Below are 21,158 nucleotides of genomic sequence, written 5' to 3' on the forward strand. Positions count from 1 at the left end.
GGAGAGGAGAGGGGAGGGGAGAGAAAAAAAAAAAAAGCCACTAAGTCTGGGACTCAAACCACATTCGGCCATGTGGGAGTCCCAGCACCCTTAACTACCATGCCACCTGCCAGTCCCTAAATAAGTAATTCCTTAAGTTAAAAAATATATATTAAACAAAAAGACAAACCTGGCCACAAAGAGTTTGGAGTCTAGAAGAGTAGATTAACTATATTGTCATGCAGCTTTGAAAAGTACCCTGGCGGGGATGCCTTTGAGTGCAGTAGAGGGGGCCCACCTGCCTCAGGTGCCCAGGGAAGGTGTGTGAGAGGATAAGGAGGTGAGCTGAAGGCTGAGTCAGACACAGCTTGGTAAAGGGTCATCCAGGGAGAGGCAGAAGCTCAAGAAATGGCCCTGAAGCTGGAGGGAGCAAGGCATTTTTGTGCCTCTGTTTGGAAAGGGCTTAGAGAATAAGGAAGGGTGGGAACGGATGAGGTGGGGAGGTGCCAGGGGTGGGTCGTAAAGGGTTTCATTTGCCACATCTAGGAATTCATCCTTATATCTGAGAGCATCAGGAGCCAACTGACGAAGTTAAGCAGGGGATAGATTTGACCAGATTTCTACTTTATACAAAGATGAATGTGGCTGCTGTGTGAAGAATACATTAGAGATTATAAAACTGAAGCAGAGGGACCAGCAGATGGCGTAACTGTTACGTTGTTGGAGTCCCACATAGTTGACCATGGTTCGAGTCCTGGACTCAGTGGCTTAAATTTCACATGAGCACATGTGCATGTGTGTCCAAAATCCTGAGAAGAGAATGAAGAAGCAGGGATTGCGGTGTGGTCATCTCCCCTGGGGGATTATGTCTTGCTTTCTGTCTCTCTGACAAACACACATGCCCTACAGCAAAAAATATATATCTATAAAAAATAAAAAACAGAGAAGTTAAGACTGTTGTATTGATCTGGATGAGGGATGATAGCAACTTGGACAAGGGAGGTGATAGTGGAGGTTTTGGGAGGTGGGTTTGAGAGCACTTAAAAATTCAGAGGACATAACAGTAATCTTTTTTAAAAAGGAGGGGGACTAAGACGACTATTTCTTTTTATTTTTTTTAAGAGGTGTTTTGTTTTGTTTTGCTATAGGGCACATGTCAGAGACAGAAAGTGAGAAATTGTCCCCCGGAGGGGAGAGCCATGCCACAATCCCTTCTCTTCCATTCTCCTTTCAGGATCTTGGGCACGCATGCACAGGTGTCCAGAGTGAGTTTTTTAAGTCACCAGATCTAGGACTCGAACCGTGGTTGACTACGTGAAAGTCTAGTGATGTAACCATTACACCATCTACTGGTCCGTGGGCTATTTCATGGTCAAAACAAACAGATCATTCTGTCTGGCTTAGTGTTTTTCAACATTTTTTTTTTCTTCCTGACTCACCTAAGGGATAAAATCTACTCTCATTAAAAACAGTTCATATTATCAGTGATTCTCTGCAGATAGCACAGGAAGATGCCTATGAAATTTACAAATGTAAATAAATAAAAATTCCAAGGTGACTCCTGTGTACCCAATCCATGGCACTACCTGCCACTCCATTTTAGGGAATCTTGTTGGAGCAGAAATCTAGCCTTCAGTTAGAGTAACATTTGAAGGAAACTCTTGCAACCCAACCTGAGTTCAGATATTTCTCCTCAATACCTGTGCCTTAGAGGCTAACTCCTAATAACAGCACATCCTCCACATACCAATATACCCTCCCCTGACACAGTGACAAATCAGCCTGTATATGATGAATTGGGGTAGTAAAGACTAAAACACGAGCTATTCTAGCCAAGGCATACACAGCTTGCTATGAATCATCCACAGCAGCTTTTAGCCCAGTTAGATTCACAGAACAATTGCTCAGTTCTTTCCTTCATTTTCATAGTGTAGACCTGGCTCAAGACCTTCAAGTAAAAGAGCAACTGTAAGGAAGCAGAAACATTATAAATAACCCAGAGAACCCTTTTATAACAGCAACTGCCTGCTGATTTTGTGGCCTAACAGCTCGCGCAGAAAGGATATAAATACGATATTGTGCAATGACTAATTACTCAAAATTTTGTGCATCAGCAGAAGTGGAACCTGTGGTTGATGCTAATATTATCAAATGCCTTTGCTGTTTAATAATCTGGTAGCTCTCCATTATTTAGCATGCGATTTGCACAGAGAACAATGATTTTGTTTCAAGTACCTCTTGTCGAAATAAAAAAGCAGCTGTTGGAAGATGAACACTTGGCAGAAAATGTTATAGCGAGTCTTTTGTAAGATACTAAATCATATTGGATTAACTGTTTTCTGCCTCACATGTGGAGTCACAAAGAAAAAAGATTGCTGACCACAGAAGGCAGGGCCAATCTTTAGAACCCAGTAAATCATTAACAGACATTCTAGTTTTAAGTGCCATTTGTTTGCCAATATATAGTTATTTATACACAAAGCATTCATTAATATTGCCTGTTGAATGGGCACTTTTTTATTCATTTTTAGCTCACACTCAGGATTCTCCTTATCTTCCATTAATATGGAATTTTTTTTTTGAGAGGTTTTTGCTATAGGGCGCACGCACTTGCCAGAAAGACAGAGAGAGACAGAAAGATAGAAAGTGAGAAATCACTCCCCAGGGGGGATGGCCACACTGCAATCCCTTCTCCTCCATTCTCCTCTCGGGATCTCGGGCACACATGCACATGCGCCCGGCATGAGTTTAAGCCACTGGGTCCGGGACTCAAACTGTGGTCGGCTACATGGGAGTTCAGTGACATAGCCATTACGCTAACTACTGGTCCCATTAATATGGAGTTCTTTAAATTATAGAATAAATTAACCCACCACAGATGTTTTGGGTAGAATGAGTTTTTAGCCCATATTAAGTTTGTACAAGCCATTCTTCTTGGCTAGCCAGACAAAAGGGTGGTCCCCCTTCCACTGAACCTGGAGAGGATAGAACAGCCCAGAAGGGTTCCTGAGACACCATCCACCGACTCTCAGATTCACCGTGCCCCTTATACGTTCGTCAGGCTGACCAGCCACTGACCAAACTAGGGATGCATCAGTGGGTATGGGACGTTGTGACACAGATGCTGGGCACAGTTGGTCTCAGCCAGACAGTTGAGCTGCTTTAACGTAGTTGTTGGGTCATCAGGAAAGTCACGACGTGTTTTTCTATGCAAAAAACACATCATGACTTTCCTGACAACCTAACATATTGACTCAGGCACAATCTTTACACTGTTACTCTAATTATCATAAGTAAAAGATAAAATTATCTCTTTTTTTCAAAATAACAAGCACTATGCAAAACAACCAGCTTCACCTTATCCCCTGTTTCCACTCCAGGAATGCAGTAACAGGTGAAGATTAAAAATGGAGGTAGAGTTTTCAGAGACGGCTGAGGATTGCTTATAAGGGTAGGCTGCGCTTAGGCTGAGGGTGGGATGAAGTTCAGAAAAGGTGCAGGAATGGGAACGTCTGTTCTATGCTTGATTGGTAACGCATGACAGTATGTCTGCATTTTTTACGTAGCAGTTTTGATGCAAGTCTTATCTCAAAACAGCCTCTTCAAAATGCCCCCTTCTGCACCACTGTGGCTGGCCAACCCAGAGTTCGTCACAAACTGCTGAAACAGTAAATTGAGACACCATCCACCGACTCTCAGATTGACCGTGCCCCTTATACGTTCGTCAGGCTGACCAGCCACTGACCAAACTAGGGATGCATCAGTGGGTATGGGACGTTGTGACACAGATGCTGGGCACAGTTGGTCTCAGCCAGACAGTTGAGCTGCTTTAACATAGTTGTTGGGTCATCAGGAAAGTCACGACGTGTTTTTCTATGCAAAAAATACATCATGACTTCCCTGACAACCTAACATATTGACTCAGGCACAATCTTTACACTGTTACTCTAATTATCATAAGTAAAAGATAAAATTATCTCTTTTTTCAAAATAACAAGCACTATGCAAAACAACCAGCTTCACCTTATCCCCCGTTTCCACTCCAGGAATGCAGTAACAGGTGAAGATTAAAAATGGAGGTAGAGTTTTCAGAGACGGCTGAGGATTGCTTATAAGGGTAGGCTGCGCTTAGGCTGAGGGTGGGATGAAGTTCAGAAAAGGTGCAGGAATGGGAACGTCTGTTCTATGCTTGATTGGTAACGCATGACAGTATGTCTGCATTTTTTACGTAGCAGTTTTGATGCAAGTCTTATCTCAAAACAGCCTCTTCAAAATGCCCCCTTCTGCACCACTGTGGCTGGCCAACCCAGAGTTCGTCACAAACTGCTGAAACAGTAAATGGGCCCTGAGACGCAGTGAGGCCCCAGATGGAGTCAGCACATGGCCCAGCAATAGGAACCACTGTCTGGCCTGGACTGGGAGCCATTTGTCACTAATAACAAGGGCAGATCTGTCCATGGCGCTGACCTCGGAGCCAGCCTGAAGCCCACAACCAAGTACATTCATGTGTGAAGGCAAGCTAGCCAAAACGCACCACATAGGGGGTTTATTTTGTCTTTGACTCCATTTCAGATCAAATCCAAGTGGTGCAGTTATTAAAATCCTCTGTACTCTTCCAAGTGGCTGCTAAATACTTGTAGGGCCCCAGTCAATAAAGAAACTGGCAATTAGGGGGAAGGTTAGTAGAGGTTTTCTTGTTCTCTAGTAATTGACGTGTAACCAATGTATGGAAGATAGCAAGACCAGTACCAGTTTCACTTTTGATACCCCTCATGGTCTCTCGGGGCAATGCATGCTGCCCTAAGCATCTCCCAGCCTCACAGGCCTTTGATTTTGCACTCGACCCTCCATTGCTCCTTGCCTGTTGTCATCTGTTCAAGTGAAGGAAGGCTTTAGCCCAATAAACCTCATTCCAGAGAGAAATACATAATTCAAGAGAAACACTGTTGTCAAAGAAGAGAAGGCACACCACTGTGTGTCAGCATTTGCCGTAAATTAAAGAGGAGTACAAGCAGAGTTTAATGGAATGTAGAATTGAAATGAAAATAGAACTAATATTTAGGCAGTCCTCCGCCTCTTTTTTCCCTGCTGTGACATGAACGATTGACTCTCTCCCAGCTCAAGTGCCTACTGCATTGTAGTATTTTTTTCTTTTCTGCTGGGATTTTTTTTTTTCTCCCCCATAAAATATTGGGTGTTTGTCGCTAGCATTCCAAATGAGGTCTTTTCACCTTTTCCATCTTAACCTCAACAGAAAAGTCAGGGTAGGAAGAGTCAGCGTTTTCCCCTACTCCTCTACACCCTTCACGTTCACGGCAGAAAGGATCTGTGCCACACAGGTACGTCCAGCCAGTTCAGCTGGTGTAGGTAGCTACTGAGTCGTCCTTGGTACTGATGCTTTTTTTCTTTTCTTTTTTTTTTTTAAGAGGTTTATGCCTTAGGAGACTTGCACTTGACAGACACAGCAAGAGGGAAGAGAAATTATCCCCGGGAGGGATGGCCACACTGCAACTCCTTCTCTTCCCTGGATCTTGGGCATGCACATGTGCTCTGCATGATTTTGAAGCCACTGGGTCCAGGATTTGAACTGCATTCAGCCATGTGGGAGTCCAGCGATGTAACCACTATGCCACCTGCTGGCCCTTCTTTATCTCTTGAAGACTGTCTTGCTATCGTTATCCTCCTCCTGCCTCAGCCTCCCAGCTGGAACTCCTACACCTGGCTCTTTTTTAGAGAGGATCTCGCTTTGTTGCCCAGGCTAGCCTCAAGCCCAGGATCCTCCTGCCCCAACCTCCAGAGCCATGGGATAGCAGACACTGCCACCCTGGCCAGCCTTTAAGTTGGACTGGGTATCTAACCTAGGTCTCTATTGTGGTCCCATCCTGCCAAGTAGAGCATCTTAGCAGCACGTGCCATGGCAGCTGGGCCTTCATTTCTCTTTCGCAAACTGGAAAATGAAAGATTGATGGTGGACACCTCAGAATGTAATGTTGTGCAAAGGATTCATATACATTCTCAGGAATTCCTTAGCACACATCTAAGAGTGCCCTCCCCATTAAAATGGTCACATTGAGAGGCTTCGCATTTAGTCCAGTCGAACTGCCATTGTTCGGAACCTTTTTGGAGCCCTTTATTCAAATTTCCACCAGATCTAATGTTGTTCTTTACAGCCACCCGGCCAGTCTTTAGCCAGTGGTGAATTCCTTAGCTTGATCCTCCCCCACTTTTATCCCTAGGTGTGGGTTGGGGTTTGTTTTTAAGAACTATTATTATTACTTTTGATTTTGCTACAGAGCATGTGCACTCACCAGACAGTGACAAAGAGAGAGAAAGGGAAAGTGAGAGAACAAGTCCTGCCAGGCTAAAGACTCAAACCACAGTCAGCCATGTGGGAGTCCAGTACCTTAACCACCATGCCACCTGCTGGCCCCTAGACTTAGTTTTAAATGATTCATTCTTGGCAGAAATGAACTCCTTAGGATAGTGGTTCTAAGTGTGATTCGTGACCAGCAGCCTCGGCATCACCTGAGAATACATCAGAAACAAATCACAGGCCCCTCCCCAGACTTTACGGGTCAGAAACTTTGAGATGAAATCCAGCAACTTGTATTTGAACAAGCCCTCCCGACAATTCTGATGCACTCTCAAGTTTGAGAACCACTGGCTTAAGGTGAGATTGTGCCTCCATTGAGGATATTCCAAAATGTGCTACAGATGTTGAAGGTATCCTGGTTTGAAATGATCTTGAGCAAAGCTGGAATGCATGCATGGCCTCGCACGAGGCCAGGCTTTAACAGGAACTGGGTCTCATCGAGGTGTCCCAGTTCTGCCCCCCAGCCATCTGACCTAGAGCAAGTTCTTACACTTGGCTTCTCATCTGGAACATGAAACACCCACCCTACCTACCTCCAATTCACAGAATTGGAATGAGATTCTAAATGAATCACATTTCCAAACCAGAAAGTGCTGTGAAAAAGTAAGACTGGCGTCCCTCTGCGGGCAGGTCTGCAGACATTCTGTCGGGAAGATGAATGGGGAAAGACCTGGAGATATTTCCCCGGGCCAGGTCCACCTTTTCAGAAGTCTGTTAGTAACGTTGGTGGCGTATGAGCTCGGATTCTGCCATGTCAGCCCACTGATTCATGTGGCATTTACAGGAAAACTATTGCCTGATTGATTAGTGGCTACAAGGGGCCACAAAAATATGGCCATTTGAAGATACACTGGGTTCTATGATGGTCCCAGGATTAAAGCTCTCATGCCTAGAACTGGGCATCCACCAGCAGTATGTCTGTCTCTGTCCTGGAACCTTCCATTTCAGCCCTATGCAAGGGAGTCTTGGCCTTCAAGAAGGAAGCTTAGTCTCTATTTGCCACATGTTAATCATTGCAGAGGTGTGCACATATATACAACCCTTAAGCAAACCAAGTTTATATAAACCAAAACTTTCAAACCAGACTAGTCCATGTCTCTGTGTTTAAGAAGGTGGGTGGATTTTCACTTAAAAAATTCATCTATTTAAATAATTCCACTGTAGAAATGTATTTATTCTTAAAAGAGAGATTTTTGCTATAGTGCACATGCGCTCACTGGAGAGACAGAAAGTGAGAAATCACCCCCCCGGGGGGATGGCCATGCTGCAGTCCCTTCTCTTCCATTCCTCTCCCGGAGTGTTGGGCACACACGCACATATGTCCAGTGTGAGTTTTAAGCCATCAGGTCTGGAACTTGAACCACAGTCAACTACATGGGAGTCCAACGACGAAACCATTACACCTCTGCTGGCCCCTCCACTATAGAAATTCTTAAACAGCGGGGCCAGCAGGAGGTGGTATGGTGATTAAGGGACTGGACTCCCACATGACCGACCGTAGTTTGAGTCCCAGACCTGGCAGCTTGTTTTGTTTCTTTCTCTTGCGTTCTCTCTCTCTCTCTCTCTCTCTCTCTCTCTCTCTCTCCCCTCCTCTCTCCCTCTGTCGCTCTCTGGCCAAATACAGTTAAATGAAATAATTTAAGGAAAAAATAAGAAATTCTTAAACAGCAAGCTCCTATACATTCATAATTTAATTTGAAAACTTTACAGGCTCTTGAGTGGACATTTCTGGACAGGAAAGAAGCTAAACCTGTGGCCTCAGCACTTATCAGAAATGAAGTTTTAGTAACATTGAACAATTCCCACTAGGCCAACATCAACTTCACTTTTCACACAAGGTGCTAGCTGAAACCAAGAGAGTAGGTGTGAATATAATTGGATAATTATGGTTAAGTTATTGGTTATTTATAGAATACATTATTGGTTGATTATAGAATTCGAATATGAAATGATTCTGCTTAAAAATGTGTGTTTATTGAACAAATCTCTAGAGACAGAAAGCACAGTAGTGGTTCCTAGGCCCGGGTAGTGGGCAGAGATGGGAAGTAACTGTTAATGACTAGGAGGTTTCTTTCAGGGGATGAAAGTTTCTAAAATTAGACTGTGGTGATGATTGCTCCACTCTGTCTACACTAAAGAACAGTAGATTGCATGTATTAAATTTTCAGTTGTATATGAATTACATTTTTTTAACTCAAATAACTAATGAGTTGTACAGCCAAGAAACAAGAATTATGTTTGTTTATATAGGACTGGCCCCATAGCATAATAATTAAATGCTGTGCATAGATCCCACGTGGCTGACCATGGTTCATAATCCCAGCCCTGGGAGCTTGAAAAATATGCGGGGCCCTTGGGCATTGTGTGCCCAGGATCCTGACAGGATAGAGAAATGGAGGAAAAAGAATTTGTGGCATGACATGCCCCATAAGAGGGTGCTTTCTCTTTCTTTCTGTCTCTGACAATCACATTCCCTCTGGCAATAAAAGAAAAAGATCAGGAAAGACAGCTATATAGATAGTTTCACAATCTTGCCATGTGCAGATTCATACTCGATTAATATAAAATAGTGATCATTTCAGTGGCCAGCAGGTAGCATAGTGGTTAAGACACTGGACTCCCAAGTGGTGGACCATGGTTCGAGTCCTAGACCCAAAGGTGCCTGTGCATGTGTGCCCAAGATCCCGGGAAGAGAATGGAGAAGGGACTGTAGCTGGGTCATCTCCCTGCAGGGTGATTTCTCACTTTCTCTCTCTCTGTCACTCCAGCCAGCACATATACCCTATAGCAAAAAAGCTCTCGAAAGAAAGAAAGAAAGAAAGAAAGAAAGAAAGAAAGAAAGAAAGAAAGAAAGAAAGAAAGAGAAAAGAAAGAAAAAAAAAAGAAAGAAAGAAAGAAAGAAAGAAAGAAAGAAAGAAAGAAAGAAAGAGAAAAGAAAGGAAAGGAAAGGAAAGGAAGAAAGAGAGAAAGAAAGAGAGAAAGAAAGAGAGAAAGAAAGAGAAAAGAGAGAAAGGAAAGGAAAGGAAGAAAGAAAGAAAGAAAGAAAGAAAGAAAGAAAGAAAGAAAGAAAGAAAGAAGGAAAGAAAGAAAGAAAGAAAGAAAGAGAGAGAAAAGGACTATCTTGCCTAATTGAAATTTTAATATCATAAATGAAAGTGGCTGTTAAAAGAAAAAGTCACAGAGGTTTGCAACATAATGATTTATCATATTCTCTACAGATTTAGCTAGAATAAAAACCAGCAGCATTTACACAATAATGATAAGAAAACTGGGTTCTCACTGTCCATCCCGATGCTCGGAAACAGATCTGGTTAGAGAAGGCTGCGAGGCTGAGGTGGGGGAAAGGATGTTATTTCATCCCTATGAGGTTAATATTCGCTGATAAGATAGACAAATGCAGATTGGAGCTATGGAACTGGGTTCTTGTGTAAGTAGCATCGAATCCCACATATGTCAACCAGGCCCGGCCACCCAGGCCAGTCTGCATAGAAGAGAACCTCGGCCCCCTACTGCCCTGGGAAGATGGGCCCAGCCATGCTGCTTCCCTTCTTGTTAAATTCCTCACCCCAGGGCTTGGGGCTTCCCCAGTGCTTACCGGTGGCCTTGGAGACTGGAGATGGAAGCAAACAGGGGAGGAGCAGACCAGGAGGTGCAGGAATTTCTGGCTCAGTGGAAATAAAGCAAGGAGCTACCAACACTGCCTAGCATGCCTTGAAGTTTAGAATTTGCCGGTTAGGGCTTCTTAATGACTGAAAGACTGACTACAGGGCCACATGCAGTTCTTTGGGACACCATTGTTTCCCACCTCACCCCAACCGCAAGGAGCCTTTTAAAGCTGTTTTCCTAATCACCCTCCATCTTCCTACATGAAAGGTTAATACCATAAATATGTATCCACATACACAAATGTTCACACAGACACACATATGAAGGTGCTTCAAAAATTTAGTAGAAAAGTGGAATTAAAGGACAAATTTATTTTGATGCCAAAAAATTCTTTACACATTCATAAAATGTGTTTTCAATGAACATTTGAAGCCTCCTTCTATTCACATATACAAATATATAGTGTATACACACATGTATAAAGTGTTATGTACTGTGGCCTCTTGGAAAGCCACAAACCACTGTAATATCTAAGTTTTTTTCACACACACCACCCACCAAGAATGGATAGTCACCACCTTGGGGTGTACAGTCCCAGCTAAGATGCATTTCTGCTATGGACAGAAAGTTCCAGGCAGAGACTTTATGCTCAATTTTTCAGGGAGGTGAGGTTGGTCACGTGGAGGAGGAGGTAGTTCAGGTGGCCCAGTGTCCATCACAAACCAAGATGGGCCCCCCACCTCAGGCTCCAGCACTTCTAGAGGAATGTCCTCCAAAATCCCATTCTCACACCATCCATTCAGCTTGCCTGCCATCCTGCTGGCAGCTGTGTGGAAAATGGAGTGCTCCATCGAAGAGCAGTGCAGGGGCCAGACAGGGGCCAGGCAGGGGCCAGGCAGGGGCCAGGCAGGGCCACAGCAATAACATGCAAGGCTCTGCAAAACTGACCTACATGGGAAGGTCCAGGGTTTGTGTCTAGAGAACTCCCTGAGTGTACCAAGTGCACATGTGCATGACTGGAGGCTGCTGAGGTTGGAAGGGGAGCCTGGCATCAAGACTTCATGGGGGTGCTGTCTCTCTGTCTCTCTCACTTATGGAAGAAATAAGTAACCTTAAAAAAAAAATGCAGCATAATGAAGGTGTGGGCTTTTCCCCCTCCCCACACTCTAGGCCTCTCCCCAGAAGCCTCTCTTCTTGTTCTCCCTCCATTCCCCCCAAGGGAAAGCATGAGGTTTTCCAGTCTGCCCCAGTCTTTCACCGAGCAGAGGGACCTTTATTCCCAACCTCTTCAAAGGACTCATAGTGTGTCTGCCCTGCCCCCACCTGGGAAAGGTTATCTGAGAGTCCCGCACCCTCAGGTGGCCACTGCTGGGACTCACTGGAGCTGGGCCTCCCTCATAATTGAGGGTTCTGCCTCTTCCTGCCTGCAGGTGCTCCCCCGGCCACCCTTATCCTTCTGCTCAGAGCTAGGGACATAACACCAGACATAGCAGAAACCCCTTGCCCCACAGATCATACCCCAAGAGGGCGACCCTCTTTGTTCCTTAGAACCTTATCTGGCTCCTTCTGACCTAGGTCACAGGCTTTCACTTCCAAAAACTTAGGCAAAGTAAGTGACCTGTGCGATGGTACTTTGCCGGGCACCCGACTTGCGGTGAACACCCACTCTGTACCAGGCACTGTGTTAGCCTTTTGCTCCACGGCATATATTGGGCCATCGTTAAAGTCGTGGCTCATCTTTGCATAGAAAAACATATAAAAATACATCATGAGTTTTCCAACAACCCAATAATTCAGGATTTACGATTACTTACGAATAAGTTCCCATTGTACAGATCAATAAACAGACACAGCAAAGTTGGATCACTTGCCAGAGGTCTCAGAGCAAATAACTGGTGAAATCGGGACTAAAACGCAGGTCTGGGCGACTCCAAACCATTTACTTCATTGTCCCGGTTGGGAAAAGCACTTGACCCAGTTGTGTGAATAGGAATAACAATGACAGAGGGGCTTCCTGCAGGTGAAAGGCAGTGAACTTAAACCATTTCGATAACAGAGCTAAGGAAAGGGGCAGAGGCAGAATTGAAATGGGGTTGTGAGTTCTTTCTGTGCAGTTTTTTCAGCGTTCAGGATACCCGTATCTGCTGCCTGTCACGATAAGCCCTTTAAGGACAAAGAATGACTTTCTCTGTTCCGTGCCCAGATATGCATGCCTCAGCATCCAAACAGGAACAAGGCAGAAGCCATGTTGTGGGCCTCATAAGCAGGACTGGCCAGGAGGCTGGCTGAAGAGTGAGCAGTCCCAGCCACTGGCTTGGCCCTCTTTGCCCTTCCCTCCCCGAATACATTGTGACCTAAGCCCAGTGTCGACAGCAAGGCTGGCCCTCGAAGTGCAACCCAGTGGCCCCAGGATTGTGCTGGAAGATGGCAGGGACCCTGGTGGTTTCCATCTGCTCTCTCCCTGTCCAGTCATCCTGAAGAAGAAATAGTGCTTTGACTTAGGATGTGGTCATGTTTCATCCCATCTGCATTTCCCTGGCTTCTGAAACCACAATGCTGGATGAGAAATTCCTGTCCACACTGCAGGCTTTGAATAGCCTTATGTAGGGAGAGGTTTTTGAAAAGAAAAGAAAATGGTATCTACTTGTCAGATGGAATGTGTGAAGACATCGAGGAGGAATGCAAAGGCTTTAACTGGCGGGTCCCTCGGCAGTTTGGGTAATGAATCATCTAGCGTGGGTACAGATTCCTAACAAATGAAGCCTTGGTGATGACATCACCCGTGCACGATCGTCTGGGGTGTGTTGTAGCCTGACAAGTCCTCACCTTGGAGATTTTCATCACATGGGGTTTTTTCCCAACCACACACTTAATACCCACCATTCCTTCCAACTCATCCACTTTTCTATCAAATGGAATTTGGCAAACTAGAGCTCTCACAAGTCCATTTCATTGTCATCCCTCCGTTAAGGCACTCTTGGGACAGCATGTGCCAGATCACTCAGCACCCGTCCTGCTGACAGTTCTTGAGTCAGTCAGCACTTACTTCAGCTCTAGGCTGGGCGTTGCACTGTCTTCAGATGTGGGGGTGATGAAACCTTCCTACCCTCAAGGAGGAGGGCCAAGAGCATCCAGGAGGGTCCCCATCCTGTTCTGGTGGGATCAGCAAAAGCACAGTGCATGGGACATAGTGCCAATATGTGATGACAAAGATAATACCTGAGTTGAGTCTTGGCAAATAAACGTAGGTGTAAGTCTAGGGAATAGTCTGAGCTGAGACGTCTCCGTGAGCAAAGACCCGTAAGTGAATTGGAAGAACTAAGAAATGAAAGTGGAAAGATGGTTTAGGAACTGTGTCAGGGCAGGAAACAAATTTGACAAGTACTTAGGATTTAAGCTTGGTAACTGGCGATTCATTCAGTATATGAGAGGGAGAGATCCAGAAGACACCCAAGATTTCAATGTGGAGGTGTCACAAACTGAAAAGACAAGAAGCGTCTGTGTCACTATCTTGTCTCCACCCCAGTGCTACCATTATGAGGTACCATGAGGATGAGCCACTGCCAAGTCTCATAGTTCCTAAGTGCCCTCAACTGACTTTCACCTCCACTCCACTTCTGCCTCCCACTCCCATGACAACTTCCAGGACACGATTAACACCTGCCTGGAACCACTTCAATTCTGTGGGAATAAGCCTCACCTCCTACACTCTGAGTACACAGCCTTACCTCCTACCTCCTCTCCTACACTGTTCTCACTTTCCTTCATTCCATTTTCTCCTGGCCTGTTGACCCACTCCTGACCTCTCTTCCTTCCTTACCCAGAACAGTCTCTCTGGTTGCTCATCTTAAGTATTCTTTCCTGAAACCTTTGATTCCTTTGTCCCTCCACCCCGCTTCCCCTACACCTGCCCAGGACAACTCTCATTCATTCTCTTCTGTTCCTGTCCCCAAGTACACAGAAGAAAATGAAACCTCATCGAGAAGAACATCATGAGAGATCCGTGGTCTTCTCTCTCATCCCTGTCATTCTTTAGCACAACAGAAAACATAAGGCCTTCCCATGGGGAAATGGGAAGATTTGAGCAATAGTCTAAAGCACAATCTCTTTCCCCCAAAAGAGCTTTTCACCTGTTTCATTGCTGGATTCTCACACAGGTGACCTCAGAACAAATCTTGACTGCCATTTGCCATGGTGTGTGTGTGTGGGTGTGTGTTTTGGACATTGGTAAAGTTATTTTACCTCAGCTTTAAAATAAGGATCACCCAGGGTTGCTTCTGGACTGTATGGCATTTTGTGCAAATTAGAAGAAGGTGCCCCAGGCCAGCCCATGGTGTGATGATTAAGGCAGCTGGATCCCACGGCCAACTGCACAGTTCAAACCCAAGACCCAGTGTGTTTCATGTGCATGCATGCCCAAATCCCAAAAGGAGGGAGAAATGGAGGGAAAGGGATTGCAGCATCACCATTACCCATGGGGTTGGGAGGGTGCTTTCTCATTTTCCCTTTCTCTCTCCCCCTCTCTTTCTCCAGTGAGCATATGTGCCCTCTGGCAAATCAAATAAATAAAGAAGAGGTTGCCCCCATAAGAAAAGCACACAGCTCAGTGCTCTAAGCCTGGCCTGTAGGCCCACACTTGCCCCTCAGCTAGAGCCCTTGTGCAGTGCCACTTTGCAGAGCCATACACTGCAGCCCTAGCCAGGCCCACCTCCTGGTGGGACCAGCAGATGGAGTAATGGTTATGTCACTGGATTCCCCCTGACTGCACTTTGAGTCCCGGACCTGGAGGCTTGGAACTCATGCCGGGCGCATGTACGTGCATGCCCAAAATCCCGACAGGAGAATGGAGAAGAAGGGATTGTGGCGTGGCCATTCCCTCCACAGGGTTCTTGGGGAAAATTGAGTCAAAACAATGGTGTAAAGTACCCAGCAGAGAGCCTATCTCTGAGTAGAACCTCAGAAAATAAAGCTAATGCAGAGCACTTGGACTCAGGTTAACATGTATGTTCTGCAGGGTGACACATCTGCCATTTTCAAACCTTTACTGCCCAGCTCCAACAGTGTGCTCCTCTCTCAGAGCCCTGAGAGACTGTGACCTGAGCAGGGTAAGCTCAGGGATGGAACAGATCCATGGTCATAGTCAAGGACCCAGCAAGCAAGGGACAATGGACGGAGTGGGGAATGGAGCTACTAGACAGAAAGGAGAGTCTGAAAGGGAAGGGAAACCAACCTCCCCATGGCAACATGGCCTTAAGACCTAGAAGCGAGGCTACTAACCCTGACCTCACACACAACTCTATGGTACTGTTGTTGGGAACTCCTCCCTCTCAGATTCTCCCTTGGGAACAGATCACCCTACTAGCTCTGCTAAGCGCCTCCACCTCTTTCCCCTCACCCCTAGAAGGTTCAGTTATTCCATGGGGTATGATTTGCTGTCTTTTCACTTCCCTGTACCCCCCCTGCCTCCAGGGATACACAGACCAGAACTTCTCCAACCCAGGAGAGTGAAGGCCCTCAGAAAAGCAGGCACTGGAGGATGCCACATCCATTCTGTAAGACTGGCTCTTCCTTAAGAGGAAATTGTTGTGAGAAAGCCATGAATAGTAGCCACACGGGTATTTTTACTGAAGGAAAATGAATTATACCATCACCCCTTTTGGCACAAAAATAATTTTCAGTAAAAGGTTAAAACCATCGTGTTGTATCAATGAGAACTATTCCATTATTCCAAGAATGATTGATTAGAAAGTACTTTACTTACAGGAAAATCACAGTGATACAATACAGCTTCTACTTTTAAAGCACTTTCCATTAAAAAAGTTCATACCAATGTATAAAAATAGTTATACTAAAGATGTGAATCAACAGCCAAGTCATTTATTGGCACTTGAAAGCCTTGTGGTATAAATAGCTCCAACAATGAGAATATCAAGAAACGCTGGGCCGTGGCAACCTAGCCTCTATTTTCACCAACACAAAAGAAAGTCACATGTAGTTCAGCAAGGGTGGTCTGTCCAGCCTGGCTGAGACTGCAGAAAGGGAACGTAATGGGACTAGAAACAGTAGGTCAGGTTAACTCGAAGTGCTGTGTGAGGCTGCGAGACAGACAGACAGAACACAGATGCGGTGTCTGCCCTAAAGAATTTCCAAATTGTCCCCGACTATCAGCTTTTGCACAGACTATTTCACACAGTGTATTCAGGATCTTACAAGTACTGAAGATCAGATATCAAAAGGGAGAGAGGTGGGACCAGCAGATGGAGTAATGGTTATGTCACTGGATTCCCCCTGACTGCACTTTCAGTCCCGGACCTGGAGGCTTGGAACTCCTGCCGGGCGCGTGTGCATGCATGTCCAAAATCCCGAGCGGAGAATGGAGGAGAAGGGATTGTGGCATGGCCATCCCCCCTGGGGGATCTTTTCTTGCTTTCTGTCTCTCTGTCTCTCCAGCAAGCACATGTGCCCTATAGAAAAAATATCTCTAGGGACCAGCAGTTAGCGTAATGGCTATGTCACTGGACTCCCATGTAGTGGACCGCAGTTCGTGTCCCGGACCCGGTGGCTTAAACTCATGCCGGGTGCGTGTGTGTGCGTGCCCAAGATCCCGAGAGGAGAATGGAGGAGAAGGGATTGCGTAGTGCCCATCCCCCCTGGGGGGTGATTTCTCGCTTTCTGTCTCTCTGTCTCTGTCTTTTCTGGTGAGCGCATGTGCCCTATAGCAGAAACCTCTCCAAAAAATATCTCTAAAAAAAAGAAAGAAGGAAAGAAAAATATGCCCAAGAGAAAACTGGAGAAAAAGGGATTATGGTGTGGCCATGTCTCCCTGGGGGTGATTTCTCACTTTCCTTTTCTCTCTCTGTCTGTCTCTTTCCAGCAAGCATACATGCCCTATAACAAAGAAAAAAAAAGGACTAGAATTTGTGGTGCACTGGTAAAGTACTGCTCAAGAGAAGCTGGATCCCACATGGTGAATGTAGTTCGCATCCCCAGCCTGGTCAGTCTGAACTACCTTGGGCATGTACGTGAGTGCCCAGGATCTGACAAGCTGAAGGGCTGGAGAAGGGGATGGTGATGCAACCCAGACCTTGTGACGGTTCTCTCCTTTCTTTCACTCTCTCTCTTTCTCAAACACACAAACACATTCTTTTGTGTGTATTCACCCACTCTATCATGAATGAAGAAAAAAAAAATTGTTTTAAAGACTTAGACTCTTACAGTTAGCCATAACTTTTTCTGTCTTCCTATCTTGTAGCATTTTATGTTTTCATAATACACCTTCCACCTCGCCCATACCTCCTCTGGCTTCATACCTTTCTCATGTTGCACTATACTGTAAACTGAGGGAGGGCAGGTGCCATGTCTGTCTGTTTCTCCATCGCATCCCTCAAGAACGACTGATAAACACAGCAAAGCCCTAGGCAATCAAAGAACATTGATGGGGCCCAGCCGTGGTGGCTCAGTCATACTGCATGCTGAACTGCAGAGCTGGAAGCCATGGCAGACCACAGGTTCAGCTCTCCAGTAGACCTGCAAACAAGCTGGATGCATGCACACCCAAGATCCTGAGGGGCAGTAGGGCTGGGATGAGGGGATCTCGGGTGATAAGACCTTATGAAGGATATCCCTCCCTCCCTCTCCACTCCATGTGCACACATGCTGTCATAATACAGTTTTTAAGAAAGGAAAACATTTATGAGAGGAAGGAAAGTATTGAATTCACACCTGCATGACCAAGACTCCTTGGCCAGTTTAATACTGACTGCATGATCTGTGTAAACAAGGGGAAATCTCATTCTCCTTAAAACCATTCACTGTCTCATGAGCTCAGTGTTCCTTCCTCCTCCTGCGTCTTTGTTCTTTGAGGCATGCCTTCTCTCCATAAATCTGGCTCATTCTATAAGGACTCCTTGCTTCAGCAGGGAGGCTTTTTTCAAACCTTTTTTCTTCTCTTCTCTATATCTATCTATCTATCTATTTTAATTTGACCCAGAGAGGGAGGGACAGAGAGAAACTGAGAAACAAGCCACCAGGTCTGGGACTCAAACTGTGGTCAACCATGTGGGAGTCCAACACCCTTAGCCACCATGCCACTTGCTGGCCCCCAAACCCTTTCTTAAACTCCAACAGCATTTACAAACTTTCCCAAACTTTTAAACATTTAATCCACAATGAATTGACTTCTTTTCTAGTGCCCACTGTCCCAGGCACACATAACCCACTGAATTCTTCACCTGTAGCTGAAACTATCTTGTATGCCAAGGCCCTCAATAAGGGCTAAGGTATAACCCCAAAATTTGTTTATGAAGTCTCTTGGGTCTAAGGAAGCAGCAAATAGAAAAACTGAAAACTGACCCTGAGTTGAACACCAGCATATTTTGAAGCAAAATTGTATAATCACATTTAAGTTGTTAATAACTCATTTGTTAGATGAACATACGACAAGTAGGTGTCGCTGTCTCTGAAGGCAGAGGTCAACAGACTTTGTCATGGAGTTTTCTATTTCTATGGTTCCTCTATGGCCTTCACCAACTTGGACTTTTGGAGCTTCAGAAAAAAATGGAAAGACACCTGATATGTCCCTTTATTTACTTGGAAAATAACATTTGAATGGCTGTCACTGCTTTCAGTGAAAAAATGGCTAATTGCAGGGCAAGGAGCAGACAATGAGCCTGGAGCACCTCTCTGTGCCAGAAAGTAAGAAACACTCAAAGTGATGGGGTATGTTAGAGGAACACAGTAGTCAGCTGACCCCCCACCCCCAACACCAACCAGCCACACTGGCACACTGGTAACACAACACTTTGCAATGTAGAACCCATATGGGAAGGTGCCAGATTTCCGTTCAGGGTGTCCGTGTCCACATCAAATACATATGCATGCCCATGATCCAGGCTAGCTGCAGCTGGGGGGAATGCAGCATGAAGACCTTATTGGGGTGTCTCTCTCTTTCTCTCCATGGAAGAAATAAAGAAATTGGGGGGGATGGGCAGGGAGAGCCTACGTAGTGCCTGAGCAGCTAGGTGCTGTGTAGAGGAAGCCAGGTCTCACATGGCTGACCAGGGTTTGAGTCCCAGCCCCCATCTTCACAACAGTCTCATAGCATACCTGGGATCCTGACAGGATGGAGAATTGGAAAGAAGGATTGCGGTATGACCAGGCCCCATTGGAGACATTTTCCCTCTTTTTCTCTCCCTCTCACAGTCTCTGTCTCCTACACGTGCACATGGTTTCTATCATGAATTTTTTAATTTTAAAAAAGAGTTCCTGGGGCCAGCAGGTAGCATGGTTGTTAAGGTGCTGGATTCCCAAATGGTCAACCATTGCTCGATTCCCAGACCCAGCAGGTTAAAATTCACACCAGGCGCATATGTATGCCTGCCCAAAATCCTGAGAGAATGGAGAAGAGATTGCGATGTGACCAACACCCCCAAGGGGGTGATTTTCTCTCTGTCTTCTCTCTCTCCAGTGAGCCCATATGCCCTATGACAAAAAAAAAAAAAAGACTTCAATAGCCAAAGCTAGAACAATTTGAGCAACAAAATAAATAATGTAATGTTGGATTATAGCCCCCAAAATAATATAAATATCCATAAGTTTATTCTAATATAAATGATTTAACTAATGGGTGAGAAGACAAATATCCCATACAGAAGAACCACAAATGAATTATATAGATGCTCCACCTTCAAGGAGATAACTTCAGAGTATAACTCCCCACATCGAAGAATGGGATACATTTAGTAACTTTTTTTTCTTTTTTGTTTTTGCCACAGGGTGCATGTGTTTACCAGAGATAGACAGTGAGAGAGATAGTGAAAAATCACCCCCCAAGGGGTGGTGGCCACACAACAATCCCTTTTCTATTCTCCTCTTGGGATTTTGGACATGCATGCACATGTGCCTGGTGTGGTTTTCTTTTCTTTTTTTTTTGGAAGAGGTTTTTTGCTATAGGGCATGTGTGCTCGCCAGACAGAGAGACAGAGAGACAGAAAGCGAGAAATCACCCCCCAGGGGGGATGGCCATGCCGCATTCCTTTCTCCTCCATTCTCTTCTTGGGATCTTGGGCACGCACGCACGCACGCACGCACACGCACCCAGCGTGAGTTTTAAGCCACCGGGTCCGGGACGTGAACCACGGTTGACTACATGGGAGTCCAGCAACATAGCCATTACGCTAACTGCTGGTCCCTGCCTGGTGTGGTTTTCAAGCTACTGAGTCTAGGACTCCAACTGCAGTTGGCCATGTGGGAGTCCAGCACCTTAACCACACTACCTGCTGGTCCTCATGACTTTTTTCCTAAGAGTATATTATGAAAAGAGGGAACAGAGTAACTTACAGTGGAGAAACCTGGCAGACTACTTGAGCCAGATAGCCAGGTTGACATCACCAGTGATAAATCATGTTGATGTATGTTCTCTTGATCTAATAGTAAGTTGACCCTTCACCTCTGCACTCTTCCTCCCAAAACCACCACAATCCATCCATGAGAAAAGCAAATTCCAGCAGAGGTACATTCTACAAACTACCTGACCAATCCCTCTCAAACTATCAGTCATGAATAACAAAGAATGTCTAGGAAGCCGTCATAGTCTACAAGAGTCTAAGGAAACATGACAACTAAATGTAATATGGGAACTTGGAAAAAGGACATTAAACAAAAACTAATACATCTCTAATACGAGTACCACTTCATTAGTTGTGATAAATGTACTGCAGTAAGATGTGAACAGACTGGGCGTGGAGTATACAGAAACTGTGCTGTGTTTGTACCATTTCTGCAAATTTAGACCTTTTCTTAAATGAAGTTTACTATTTTTAAAATATACAGTTTGGACAAGAACTTGACTCCATGGTTATCTCCACAACTGTGCTTTTGATTTCAGGGTGCTGGTGACAGTTTTGTGGGAGCTCTGGCCTTCTACCTGGCCTACTACCCAAATTTGTCCTTGGAAGAAATGATCAAGAGATCTAACTACATTGCTGCAGTCAGCGTCCAGGCTGTAGGAACACAGTCATCTTACCCGTACAAAAAAGACCTCCCTCTGACTCTGTTTTGATTGTTATTGATCCCAAAATAAATATACCTGGAAATAAAATGTACTTGGGCGTGGCCCCTTATAGAAAACACTTACTAGAAAATGTTCCCTTTCCTTGCAAATAATCATCTCCATTTATTAAAAGTCATTCTCAAGCTGTCA

At 45.2% G+C, this 21,158-nt stretch overlaps 1 protein-coding gene across 3 annotated transcripts in view; it reads left to right on the top strand.

The window, feature by feature from the left end:
- The window catches only part of RBKS (ribokinase), a 103,562-nt gene extending 82,404 nt beyond the window's left edge, over positions 1–21,158 (top strand). For all 3 annotated transcript variants that reach the window (XM_014593128.2, XM_006162133.3, XM_006162130.3), the window contains one exon: positions 20,844–21,158. In XM_014593128.2, coding sequence (XP_014448614.1) covers positions 20,844–21,017 — 174 coding nt within the window. In that variant the 3' untranslated portion in view covers positions 21,018–21,158. The remainder of the gene's footprint in view (positions 1–20,843) is intronic.

The sequence above is a fragment of the Tupaia chinensis genome, unplaced genomic scaffold (genome assembly GCF_000334495.1).
Source record: "Tupaia chinensis unplaced genomic scaffold, TupChi_1.0 Scaffold139757_1, whole genome shotgun sequence".
NCBI classification, from domain to species: domain Eukaryota; kingdom Metazoa; phylum Chordata; class Mammalia; order Scandentia; family Tupaiidae; genus Tupaia; species Tupaia belangeri.